We start from the raw sequence: 14,179 nt of genomic DNA, 5'->3' as shown, positions 1-14,179 counted from the left end.
AGATTTTTGCCAACTGTCTTCCACCCACCTAATCAGCGTCTGGAATTAATGCTTTGAAAAACTTTACGAACATAGACAAATTACTAATGTTTCTTTCTGAGGCTGTTTATTGGAAAAAACACATCCTCCCTCTTTTAAATAATCACATAATATTTGCTAAGTGTATGTTTGGTATGATACTCTCTTAACTAGATGAAAAAAATAGCAAATGATGTCATGACCTCTGATTACTTTTAGCCACATGCAATAGTAAAAACAATGAATTATATATACATAAATATTTGACAAAGGACTCCAATCCACAATATATTAATTAGATTTTAAAATCAATAAGAGAAAGACTTATAGCCCAGTTTGAAATATAAAATTCAAATAGATTTTTTTCTTTCCTCTTATTCAGAGCTACTCTCTTAGGAACTTTTCTATTTGAGTTATTTTTCTTATCAGTTGAGGTCAGATATTAGAGACATTTGCCTTTCTTGTTTATTTTTATTATAAATATTTACCTAATTATGTCATTGCCTCTTGAAAAATGATAAAATTTTATTATTTTATTATATTATATTACATTATATTTTTGTTTTATTTATTATTATTTCTGTTGCCATAATGAAGATTTAAGTTTTTATGGTTTTTTTTTTTTTTTTTTTTTGGTCTTTTTGCTATTTCTTGGGCTGCTCCCAGGGCATATGGAGGTTCCCATGCTAGGGGTCCAATTGGAGCCGTAGCCACTGGCCTACGCCAGAGCCACAGCAACACGGGATCTGAGCCGCGTCTGCAACCTACACCACAGCTCACGGCAACGCCGGATCATTAACCCACTGAGCAAGGGCAGGGACCGAACCCACAACCTCATGGTTCCTAGTCGGATTCGTTAACCACTGCGCCATGACGGGAACTCCAGTTTTTATGTATTTAAACATTGCTCTTTTTTCTTCTATAATATCTGGGATTCCCATGTTAAGAGAGTATCACCCTATTAATAAAAAAATAAATAACAAAACATAGTCAAACATAAAACTCAAAACCGGTTCCTTGAAGAGACTAATATAATATGTAATCTTCCTTGAGAACCCAATAAAAGAAAAAAAGAAGTGAAAAATTCAAGATAAAGATAAAGAATGAGAAAAGGTGGGGTTCCCACCGCGGCTCAATGGTCACAAACCCAAATAGTATCCATGAGGATGTGGGTTCAATTCGGCCTTGCTCAGTGGGTTAAGGATCCAGTGTTGCCACAAGCTGCTGTGTAGTCACAGATGCACCTAGGATCCAGTGTTACTGTGGCTGTGGTGTAGGCCTGCAGCTGCAGCTCTGATTCAACCCCTAGCCTGGAAACGTCCACCTGCTATGGGTGTGGCCCTAAAAAGACAAAAAAAAAAAAAAAAAAAAAAAAAAAAAATAGAGAGAGAGAGAGAGAAACCTTTGGACAAAAAGGAGCAATTTAAATGTCTGTAAAAAGAAACAAAACATGTGGGACAACTTAGTCTCTCCAAGTCAATCTTATTATCAAAAAGAGGAAGGAGGTGGTTTTAAATTAAAGACTTAAAGGAGTTCCCTCATGGCTCAGACGGTTAAGGATCTGACATTGCCACTGCTGTGGTTCTGATTACTGCTGTGGCATGGGCTCAATCCCTACACTGGGAACTTCCATAAGCTGCAGTGGTGGGGGGCAAAAAAATTAAAGGCTTAAGAGACAGGACAACAAAATCTCCGTGTATCTTCTATTATTAAATTCTGCATTTAGTGAATCAGTTATAAAAAAAAAGGTGTTCCAGGAATAATTGGAGAAATCTGTATATGAACTGAATGATAAAAGCATTAAGAGCTTGAGTTCAGTGTGTTAAATGATATTGCAATTATGTAGGAGAACATTCTTACTGTTCGGAGATAAATGTTGAATTATTTAAAGATAAGGGTCATGATTTCTCTGAATTAAAGTGGCTAACTACAGCTGGGTGTTATAAGAGTTTTCATTGCATTCACTTAAAAATTTTGATGTATATGGAGTTCCCGTCGTGGCGCAGTGGTTAACGAATCCGACTAGGAACCATGAGGTTGCTGGTTCGGTCCCTGCCCTTGCTCAGTGGGTTAAGGATCCGGCGTTGCCATGAGCTGTGGTGTAGGTTGCAGACGCGGCTCGGATCCTGCGTTGCTGTGGCTCTGGCGTAGGCCGGTGGCTACAGCTCTGATTCAACCCCTAGCCTGGGAACCTCCATATGCCGCGGGAGCGGCCCAAGAAATAGCAACAAGACCAAAAGACCAAAAAAAAAAAAAAAAAAAAAATTTCATGTATATTTAAAATCTTTTTAATAAAATTTAAAAGAATAGTAGTTCCCATCTTGGCTCAGTGGTAACAAACCCAACTAGTATTTATGAGGAGGCGGGTTAATCCCTGGCCTTCTTCAGTAGGTTAAGGATCTGACATTGCCCAGAACTCCGATGTAGGGTGCAGATGCAGGTTGGATCTGGCGTTGCCTGGGCATAGGCCAGGAGGTGCAGCTCCAATTCGACCCCTACCCTGGGCACTTCCATATGCTGTGTGTGTGGCCCTAAAAAATATATATTAGAAAGATTATACGATAGGAAGAAAATATATGTTAATGCTGCATGCAATTCTAAAGTAAAAGTTTTTAAAACCTGGGAATATGAGTGATATTCTTCGTAAAATATAAATTATTAAGAATTAAAAGAAGATGCATAAATCTTGACTAGACCAATTACTATAGAAGATATTTGAAAGTGATTATGGATGGTCCATTAAAAAAAAATATTCAGCAGGACCAGATGGCTCCACAGCTGGAGCCTATTCAACCTTTGGAGAACAAATGATCCCAATGTTTCTTAAATTATTATAGGGCGTGGAAAGGGACAGAAATTGTTCCAATCCACTCTAGGAAGCTAAAGAAATCATTCTGGCAAAACATAATAAAGTTATTTCCCCAAAAAGAAAAGATAACCAATCTCACTTGTGCAAATAGATACAAAATTCTCAATGAAATATAAGTAAACAGATTCATTTTTGTGTCACTCTCTTTAAAAAAGAAAATAAATAATTCTTTCATAATTTGTTCCATGTCATGGTGTATTTCTGTGAGCATAGCGGATGCCTGGAATAATTTACATATTGGAGAAGAGGAGGAGGACATTGAAATGCTGAGGAAAATAAAGTAAGTACAAAGGTTTAATTACGCATGTTAGAAACTGAAAAGTTCCTATTCTATATTTACTAATCATTTCCTTCTTCCTCATATCAAGCCAGAAATCTGCCTCTGAGTAATTTTTACAGATGGAGAAATAAAGGTCCTGGGACATTAATTCCCTAAGGCCAGACTACAAATTAAAGCCAAAGGAAGATAGAAAAGCCAGAGACCGGTTTCCTGCCCAAACTGTTCTTTTCTTTAAAGGCTGTATACGCCACAAGGATTCTGGTGGATTCACAGCAAGAAAGTACTGCAGGGCATGTGGAATGTAGGCAAAAATCTACAGCCTGGCAGAGAGTTTCACATCCAAATCCTATTACGTTAAGTGCAGTTTTCTTCCAAGGAGGGATCTGTCTTCTAAACGCAGTAACAAATCCATATCAAATGTAATTCCTTTGCCCATAAACATCATGGAGCCACTCAGCTTTGTCAAGTGGCTCTGGTCCTGGCAGGAACTAATAGAGCCTCATAAACATCACACCTCTCAAACCATATTTTCCTTGTTACTTTTTAATATTCCCTTGGCAAGGTGAAGAAGAATGTACCATATGAGATAGGATTCAGCCAAAAGCCACTGGATGTAAGTTCAATTGTTTATTTTTTTTTTTCTTAACATGAAAGAGCAAGGAATGTTTAAGGCAAAGTATTTTTCGTACATTTTGGTTTGCAGTTCTGATACTTTACTTACTGCTGAATAAGATGTTTTATAGTTTTAATAGCCAAATAAAATTATTTTAATTCATCCACCTCAGTTACAGTCATTACAGTGTCAGGGCAAGTCACCTGCTTCTGTGGACTTCTTTTCCTATTATAAAAATAAGATTAATGTACTTTCCCCTCCATAGGGAAATAGGAATAAAAACTTGATATTAAATTATCTCTTGGTTTTATCTTGTGGGCAGTGCATGCTTCATTGGCCTTTTAGAACAAATTATTTGAGAATCAAATGAGATAGTGAATATATTTTATACATTGTGTAACCCTTCAAGGCAAACTTGAACTAGTTTGACCTTGAGACAGGCTGATGGCCAGGCCGACAGCTAGGGTGCAGTGAACTTGGTGTCACTTTGGAAAGGTTTTGATTCCACGGAATTGGTACAAGGGATGTTGTTCTAGTTTCTACAATCTCTGAGTATCCAAACCTGAACTCACATCTAGGTCTTCCATTCCAAACACCTAATGGAATTTTCACACTATGGTATCTCTAGGTATAGTAATGATAGTACAGTTTTCACTTTTATAATTAATACTGCTATAAAAAAGTTCCTGAAAGTTTTCCTTACTTAAAAGACGAGTGTAATTAGCCCTGGGCAAAGGCATGGAAAAGAATGACAGGAAAAGATTACTGACAATTTCATTTTTCTAGCTGTATACAGCTTTAAACTGTACCAGGGCAGATAATCTAGTGCTTACTGCATGTCAAGAAAGCCACCGATGTTTTTGAATAAGGAGGAAGAGTACCTCATCTTTAAAGAAGGGAAGGAAGGAAGGAAAGAAGAATGAAGGAAGAGGGATGGAGAGGCAGGGAGGGAGAACCAGGAAATTCCATGTTATTGACACCTTTTTTTTTTCAATCTTACATCCATAAGAATATATGTTAATATGAATAAAATGTTAATATGGATCTTATCTGAGAGACTCCCTTTCCAGAATCTTTCCCCCCGCCACTCCTTACTAATGTTTCATAAGTCAGTTTCTCTATTTGAAATTAAGCATATTAAGTATTTATTTATTTATTTATTTTTTATTGGTCATGCCTGTGGCATATGGAATTTCCAGGGCCACAGTAGCAGTGACCAGAGCCACAGCAGCAGTGACCAGAGCCACAGCAGTGACAACACAAGCTCTTTAATTCACTGAGTCACCAGGGAACTCCTGAAACAAAGTTATTTGAAGGCAGAAACCATTTGCTTTGCTCTATGCTCCCATAGCTTAGGGTGAGATCTTGTCCAGGGTTGATATTCCATAAATATCTGTTGCGAGTGGAGTTATTTCTTTCTGATTAAATGGTTTAGTCCATGCCCAACTTCATAAAACTTGGTTGCAGGCTATGTGTTCTAAATACTAGAAAATACAGAACAGTAAAAGCTTGCAGTTAAGGTCACTGAACAAACTTGTCACTTCATGACTTTTTAACCTTAAAAATTTTGAGTGAATCTGTAGTTAATATCCTTTTCTCATTTCAATGTAATTTATTTTGTAAAATATTTTATTATGTATTTGCCCATGAGTAGGTTATTCTACATTTGATACAAAATTCAGTAAGCACCCTGGATGTATAGCCATACATATGTATATATGTGACACTCCTGTCCCCATCTGTCAAGTTCCCTTTCTCGGAAGGAATAACTGTAATCTGTTTCTTGTACAACCTCCACCAGGATTAATTTTTAGAACATTTTAGAACATTTTCATCATCCCCCAAAAGAAACTCCCCAACCCCCTCCAGCCCTAGGCAACCACGAATCTACGTTCTGTTTTTTGATTTGCGTATTCTGAACATTTCATAGAAAAAGTCCCATAAATATGTGGCTGACTTCTTTCATTTAGCATAATTTTTTCAAGGACCATCCATGTAACACATATCAATACTTCTTTTGTTTTTGTCAAAAATATTCCATTGTCTGGGTATACCACATTTTATTTATCCTTCAACTAGTGGATATTTAGGTTGTTTCCACTTTTTAGTTATTATGAATAAGGCTGCTGTGAACATTCTTATGCAACCCTTTGTGTAAATCTATGTCTTCATTTCTCTGGGAGTGGAATTGCTGGGTGATGCGGTAACTCAATGTTTATCATTTTGAGGAACTGCTAAATTGTTTCCAAAGCAGCTGCTGCCATTTTTATGTCCCACCACCAATGCACAGTTTCCAATTTCTCCACATTTCCCCAACACTTGTTATTTTCCATTTTTTTTTTTTTTTCATTATGGCCCTCCTAGTGGGAGTGGTATCCCATTATGGTATCTCATTGTGACTTTGATTTGCATTTCTTTGATGACTAAGATACTGAGCATTGGCTATTTACATATCTTTGGAGAAATGTATGATCAGATCCTTGCCCATTCTTCCACTGGGTATTTGTCTTTTCATGGTTGTTTGTGTTGCATTGTTTTCTTTGTTTGTTTGCTTTTTTTTTTTTTTTTTTTTTCAGAGCAGCATTAAATTTACAGCAAAATAAATAGGAAGATAAGGAAATCTCCCCCTCCCTCCCTACATGTTACCACCACACCCCATTATCAACATCCCCCACCAGAGAGGTGTATTTGTTACAGTCGATGGAACTACACTGACACAGCATAATCACCCAAGTCCATGGTTTACATTAATTAGGATCTTCTTGGAATTGTCACAGACTTGCCTTTACAAAGCATCTTAGCCAGGTCTCCCCAGGGAATTTCGAGTGGGTGGCCAGCGGAGAGTCGGAGAATCCCAAATAGGAGAACTGAAATGATGTTTCTGCAGCAAAGAATATGTGTATCTATGCAGACGCTCAGCTTTCTGTCCTTAGCGTGCAGAAGGGAGCTTAACTAACTTCCAAGACCACCAAGGGCCAAGGAGGTCCCAGGGTTATTCCATTGTTATCGAGCTGCCCTGAGTGTAAAGGTCACTCACAACTACCCTCCTGCTTCGTGTGACCCATGGAATGACCATCATACAGGCTACAGGTCAGGCAAATAGGCATTGGCATCCTCTCACACCAGTGCTCTGGGTGACCCCCTGAAGCTGGAGAAAGTAAAGTTCCTAGTAATAAAGGAAGTGCGAGCAAGTTTTTGCTACAGTTGAAGAAGGGATTGAATGAGTTACTCAGTGTTTTCAATCGGCTTAGTGCTATACTCGGGACACATTATGAGCACTTTCCAGTTACTACAGCCTTCCCTTCCAGCACCCCTTTCTGCCGTTCCCTGCCTCGGGCACTCTAAGCTCTCTGACTGCACAGCCCATCTAAGCCCTCAGGGAAAATTATCCACAAATCAATGTTTTTGAGCAACTTCTGTGTGCTAGGCAGTGTTCTGAAACCAGGGACAAATCCTAGATCCTAGATACCTGTGCTTGGGATGCTCGTGTTCATTCAAAAGTGCTTTGGGGAGTATATGCATTTGAAAGCATCCCCACAGGACACACCTGTTAGAGGAGGGTGTGGTTGGAGGGAGTTACTACTTCTAAGATCTTCATGTGTCACCACAGGGCAACCACCTACTTTGCTTACCCTTAAAGGTGACCTTGTTCACACACTGGGCACCCACGTGACAGCATATAATGCAAGACACAGTGGTTTGTTATGAAGGGTACTAGAGAGCGAGCCGGTGTTTCATATGGCACTTCCCAAATCTTCCAGAGCTTCTGCTCATCACAGTTTCTAGAATGTGCTGCAACGATGTCCAATCAGTACCTCTGGCTGATTGAATTCCAGATACCTGAGAGCTGACTCAAGTACATTTATCAGCCACTTAAGAATTTTTTATACCCAAATGCAACCTTGTGTTACAACCACATATTGGCTTGGGGAAAATGTCAGGGTAACTGATCTGTAAAAAGCTGTTAAGAAAAACCTGGAGTAATATTCCATATTACATATGTACCATGTCTTCTTTATCCATTCCTCTGTCACTGCACATGTAGGTTGCTTCCATGTCATTGCTATTGTAAATAGTGTTGCCATGAATATTGGAGTGCATGTTATCTTTTCAAATTATGGTTTTCACTGGATAGATGCCTAGGAGTGGGATTATTAGATAATATAGTAATTCTACTTCTATTGTTTTGAGGAATCTCCATACTGTTTTCCATAGTGGTTGTACCAATTTACATTCCTACCAACAGTGTAAGAGTGTTCCCCTTTCTCCACACCTTCTCCAGCATTTATTGTTTGGAGACTTTTGATGATGGCCATTCTGGTTGGTGTGAAGTGGAATATTACTCAGCCATAAAAAAGGATGAAATAATGCCATTTGCAGCAACATGGGTGGACCTAGAGATTATGGTACTAAGTGAAGTTAGTCAGACAGTGATAAAAAAACATCATGTGATATCATCTATATGTAGGATCTAAAAAAAAAAAAGGATACAAATGAACTTATTTTGCAGAAAAGAAACAGACTTCAAGGACTTTGAAAAATTTATGGTTACCCAAGGCTACAGGTCCAGGAGAGGGATGGTCTGGGGGTTTAGGATTAGCATATACACACTGTGGTATATGGAATGACTGGCCAAGAGGGATCTGCTGTATAGCATAGGGAATGCTACCTAATATCCTGTGGTAACCTACACAGAAAAAGAATCTGGAAAAGAATGGATGTGTGTACATGTATAACTGAATCACTCTGTTGTACAGCAGAAATTTTTGCAACATCGTAAATCAACTATACTTCAATAAACTTTTTTGCAATCACCACATATGGAAGTTCCCAGGCTATGTGTTGAATTGGAGCTGCAGCTGCCAGCCTACTTGGCAGCACATGGAAACCCAGGATCCTCAACCCATTGATAGAGGCCAGAGATGGAACCTGCATCCTCATGGATACTAGTCAAGTTCTTAAGGAAGCTCCAACTATACTTCAATCAAACTTTATAAAATGGACAAAAAGGGAAAGCTAGAATCTTAGAGTGATATAGAGTGACTGGATCTCTTCAGACTGGTATTCTAGGGTGCAGGACTGCCTCCACCCCCACCCCACGTGGAGGTGGAGAACCACCTGGGGATGTGCTGAGGATGAGAACTCTTAGGAGACTTTAATCTGATAGCTGGGGACAATGTGCAAGCCAGATGGATGTGTGGCAAGAGTGGGGGCAGAAAAACAACACAAGTATTAGGCCACCCCCGTACCTGACCCACACTACCTAGTAACACCAGTCAGTTCTAGCCAACTCTCCGTAAGTGATACCACCCCCTCCCCACCTTCTTACATCACATTACCCTGATTTATTCGCTCCTAGCTTGTGTTAACTGAAGCTCCCCTTTTCACATACTAGTCTTCTTGAACTCGGTTATTTGCTGCCTCCCACCCTCAACCCCCAAACCTTATCAGCCCCTCACAGCCTTAGGATCCAGCGGGTAAATTCCCCTCTAATCCCAGTTTCCAGAACAACGTGAACTGACACACAGTAGGCGTTTAATGAATACTAGTTGAAGGCATCTTATGAACTTGGAATCTTATTTCAAGGCCTTACGCAAGGACTTTGGGCAAAGAGGACCTCGAAAACCTGGTTCGGGCCACACTGCGGAGATCCCAGCCACCAGTCTCTAACCGGGTTCTAAGGATGGAAGGGCAAAGTGAGCTAGGCCCGCGCCCATTCTCCAGCCCCGGAAAGTCGGGGCCAAACAAGCGACCGCCGCCAGAGCGCCAGCCCTGCGAGGAGCCTCCAAACGGGCACGAGGACCGTGGGCAGGCCCCGCCCGGAGCCTCGCGGCGGCCGCCCCGCGCCCTCCCCCGCTGCCTGCCGGTCCCCGGGGCGACGGGGACGGCCCCGGGCGGCCAGCTGAGCCCGGGGGCGGCGCAGGCTGGAGCCGCCCCACGCGCGTCCCGCGGCCCCAGCTCCAAAGGCGCCGCTGCCGGGCCGGGGCCGCTCGCCGAGTTGGCCGCGCGCGCCCGGGGGAGCGCAGAGTTTGGAAAGTCGTCGCGAAGCTTCGGCGGAGAGCAGGGGGTGGGGGAGTGGGGGTGCAAGAGAGAAAAACCCGCCTCTTGCGAGTAGAGCGAGGAAGAGGGGGGGAAAGGCTCCGAGTTCCGCTTCCTGAACGGCGGGTGGGTAGAGGAGGTCGGCGCGGGGAAGACCGGCGGGACGCGCGCTCCGGGCCCGCGGCGGGCGATGGCCAGCGAGCGGACCCGCAGGTTCACCCGGAGCCTACTACGACCCGGGCAGGCGGCCGAGCTCCGGCACAGCGCCGCGTCTGCCGCCGCGGTGGCCGTCAGCAGCCGGCAGCAGCAGCGGGTGAGTGCGGCGCGTCGTCCGCGCCTCCCCGGGCGGCCGGGGGCCCCGGCCCGGCCTCCCCGAACCCCCGGTGCAGCGGCCCTTGCGCCCCACCCCCGCTCCCCTCCCCCGCAGCCCTCCCGCGCCGCCTCGCCGGGCGCCCCGGAGCCACCTCCGCGAGGCAGCGCCACCGACGCGTAAGGACCCGGGTCGCGTTTGGGGACTGGGGACACTCAGACGGGAGCAGCTGTGCGGGCAGCAGAAGCGCAATGTGGGAGAAGATGTGTCTGGGTTTGGGGAGGTGAAGAGGTGACGGGAACACCTCGCGAGTCACATGGGCGCTAGGTGGTAGGTGCCAGAGACTCGAGGGGTGGGGGGACGTGGGCATAGCGGAACACCTCGGTCCGCAGGTCTGCGCTCCCCGTCATTCCTGGCCACTAGTGCGCAGGAGGAGAGGATGTGATCCGGGATCCTCTCCAGAGGCAAGGCTGCGAACCCCACCTGAGTGCTGTCGCGGAAATAAATGCTCTTCTCACTCCCCTTCCTCCACGGGGTAAAAACCCACAAACCGCTTTAGAGGACTCCAGAAAGGGCTGAGGAACCAGGCTGGGGGAGACGTGGGTCATTAAGCATCCAGTGGTTTCTTGTATTTTTCTAAGATGTTCACGGGGTTCTCCCGCCAAGATTGCTTTACTGGTTACTTCCTTATTGAAACGCCTTCTAAGAGAGCTGGGTGATTTCCGCGGGAAATCCCTGGGGCAGCAGCCAGCCCATCTCATCTGATGCCCAAATCATATCCATACCTCCCAGAGGTTCCTAACTTCCAGTAGGTGTCACACTCCAGGGTGGAAGTATCGGAAGGAAAAAAAAAAAAAAAAGATCTACTTTGATGGGAAAAGGAAGCTAGTGGGAACAGCCTTAAAGCAAGACGTGGGTTCAGCAGCCGCACTCTTGGCCTGCCTTTGCTGGACCGGAATCCCACATTGTGGGTTTCATTTTTCTTTTCGCCAGGAAATATCGTTAGGAATTAAACGGCTTCTTTTAAGAGTGTCAAAGAAAGTGCTACTCTTGCCAGTCACCCATCAGAAGGGAGCCAAGAGCTGCCCAGAGCCAGTTCCCACAGCCAGGACTTTTCTTTAAAGCCAGAGGTCAGAAAGTTGAACAGAACGGAAGCTAATTGCCTGGCAGAGGAAAGAGGCATCAGATGCCCAAGAGAGTGGAGGTGATTGGAGTGTGAAATGAGTCAGTGGCCAGTGTTCCTTCTCTTGCACTTACCACTGGCTACAGTCTGCTGTTACCCAGAGGGGATTCAAACCTGTGCCAGGGGCTGCCCTGGTTCTGATATCACCATGCACATTTTCAAGGCAGGAGGGATAGCTGTCAAAAAGAACATTGGGGGAAAAAAGGTTCAATTCAAGTAAAAGAGATAGTACAATCTTCAGGCAAGCGTAGAAAATAATCTTTACTTTGAAATGATCACTCAGGATTGTGGCTTTGTCATTCTCTGCCTTTTGCTTTACAAAAGCTTTATTTTGCAATTGATTCCTGTTACCAAGTCTCACTAAGGATCTGGTGGAGAAGTGCAGAGAACTGAGGAGCATTCAGCTGGAATCAACAGCCCTAAATGTTGTTTTTGATTTTTGTTTTGTTTTTAGCTGAGTTTCCCTAGAGTTTTTGTAGCTCCTGAATTTCTGTGATAAGTATGTATCCTAGATACCTTTGTATGCATACACACACATGACTTTCTCCAAATTTCTCTCAAATTTGAAATCCTAGGGTTATCTTGTCAAAATGAATAAGCTCAATGTCTTAAAAAGAGTCGGGGGAAGGGGCGATTCCCTGGCAAGAGTGTCCCTGGCTCCCTCCTCTTACTTCAGCACCTTGGCCAACACTCCTGAACCAGCTTTTGCCAAGACATTTCAGGGGATCTTATACATCTAGTCAGGCAGTTTGGGCAGCGATTTTGGCAGCAAGAAGTCATGTGCTTGGCAGTCCATCCTATCAGTTAAACTCGTAAAGGGAAACAGGAAACTGATGACTTCTCTGAGTTGGCACTCAAACTCAGCGGGATTCTGTGAGGTAGAGCATCCCTTTTGAACCAAAACCCTTGTAATTGGACTGTGAGGTGAAGACTAAGCCTAGCTTACATTGATCCAGTTCCTTAAGACTCTTTGTGTTTGTTGCTTCAAGTCCTCAAGTCTTAGTTGTCAAGGGAGAAAATTAATAGACTGGGGGAGGACAGTTGTGGGTAGCCCACTTCAGAACTGGCACGTAGAATTGTGTGTATTGGAACAAGCTGTCATTATTGAAAAATATTTGAGACACTGGAAGATCTTGGTGAGAAAAACTGTCTCACTGTTAGATTCATACAGTACCCTTCCTGAAATCTCTGTTTAGGGGGCCCAAAGTCTTCAGAATATTATGGACAGATTGTTGTAGGATTCAATAAGAATAATAAGAGGTTGTTATGAGAACAAATGAGATTGCCAGATTGGCCCTGTAGTTTTGGGCTCTGAGAATTATATATATATGTGTACGTGTGTATACATTGCCAAATATGTACATATATAGCATGCAAACACACACATACCACACTGCAAAATGTGTTTGGATTATGGTGAGCAGAGCGCAAAAGACTGCTGAGTTAAGGCACTTACTCCTGGGTCTACTTTTAGGTCGGTTCTGAGGAAAGCAGAGGTGGATTCCAAAGCAGTTTTAACCCAAAGTACTGCAGTAGCTCATGTGCAGGCAGACTCCTAGTGAGGACCCACTTTATTCTGCATTTCTCTTAAGAACAATTATGAAGAAGTAGCTACACTCCCAAGCTCACTGCAGTGTTTTCATAGTAGTCAAGTTACGGAAACAACCTAAATGTCTGCCCAGGGATGGATGGATAAAGAAAACGTGTTCTCTCTCTCTCTCTCTCTTTCTCTCGATATATATATATATATACATACACATATATGTATGTGTATATATGTGTGTATATGACTATATTTAAGTATATAATGGATATATGGATATATGTATAACAATATGGATATATAATGTTCCATTACAGTGGGTATATAATATTCCACTGTTCGTGTATCTATCTATCTATATACACACACACACATATACATATACACACACAGATGTACACACACATATTATTCAACCTTAAAAAAGGAAATAGAAGGAAATCCTGCCATTTGTGAAAATGTGGATGAACCTAGAGGACATTATATTAAGTGAAAGAAGTCAGACACGAAAAGGCAAATATTGCACAAACTCACTTACATGTGGAATCTAAAATAGTAAAGGATTTTCCGCCATGGTGCAGTGGGTTGAGAATCCAACTGCAGTGGCTCAGGTCACTGTGCAGGTGCAGGTTCAATCCCCTGCCCGGTGCAGTGGGTTAAAGGGTCTGGAGTTGCCGCATCTGCAGCTGTGATTCAATCCCTGGTTCCAGAACTTCCATATGCCTTGGGTGTGGCCATAAAACTAAAATAAAGTAAAATAGTAAAACTGATAGATGCAGAGAGAGTATAATGATGTTACTGGGGTGGTGAGGGGAGGAGGAAATGAGGAGATGTAGGTCAGTTAAGTGAGATGAATGAGTTCTGGAGCTCCACTGATTAGCATGGTGACAATAGCTGAGAATACTGTATTGTATACTTGAGATTTGTTAAGAGGATAGATCTTTAAGTCTCCCCTGCCCCCCCCCCCCCGCAGCAAAATGGTAAGTATGTAGAAGTGATGTCAAGTTATTTAACTTGATTGTGGTGATCTTTTCACAATGTCTGCATTCATCAAAGCATCAAATTGTCCTTGAGTATATACAACTTTTCTATGCTGGAGACGTCTTAATGAAGTTTTCAGAAAGAAAAAAAAAAGGAAAAAAAAGGAGTGATAACAGTGAACAACAATCACAAGCAAAAGCCACACATTTTATTTTTAAATTTTTTTTAGTTTTTTTAACTCAATGAATTGTATTATATTTATAGTTGTACAACCATCATCACAACCCAGTTTTACAACATTTCCATCCCAAACTCCCAGCCCATCCCTCCTCCCAACACTGTC

At 42.7% G+C, this 14,179-nt stretch overlaps 1 protein-coding gene across 6 annotated transcripts in view; it reads left to right on the top strand.

Moving 5' to 3' along the window:
* The window catches only part of DOCK10 (dedicator of cytokinesis 10), a 276,179-nt gene continuing 271,719 nt past the window's right edge, over positions 9,720-14,179 (top strand). For 4 of the 6 annotated variants that reach the window (XM_003133687.6, XM_021074800.1, XM_013984547.2 and 1 more), the window contains exon 1: positions 9,936-10,132. In XM_003133687.6, the coding sequence (XP_003133735.3) occupies positions 10,010-10,132 (123 nt within the window). In that variant the 5' untranslated portion in view covers positions 9,936-10,009. Of the gene's footprint in view, positions 10,133-14,179 lie in introns of all 6 variants that reach the window. The other 2 variants (XM_021074807.1, XM_013984546.2) reach the window with 2 other exon arrangements.

The sequence above is a fragment of the Sus scrofa genome, chromosome 15 (assembly GCF_000003025.6).
Source record: "Sus scrofa isolate TJ Tabasco breed Duroc chromosome 15, Sscrofa11.1, whole genome shotgun sequence".
NCBI lineage: Eukaryota > Metazoa > Chordata > Mammalia > Artiodactyla > Suidae > Sus > Sus scrofa.
The sequence above is the reverse complement of the archived record's forward strand: the minus strand, read 5'-3'. Positions and strand labels throughout refer to the sequence as shown.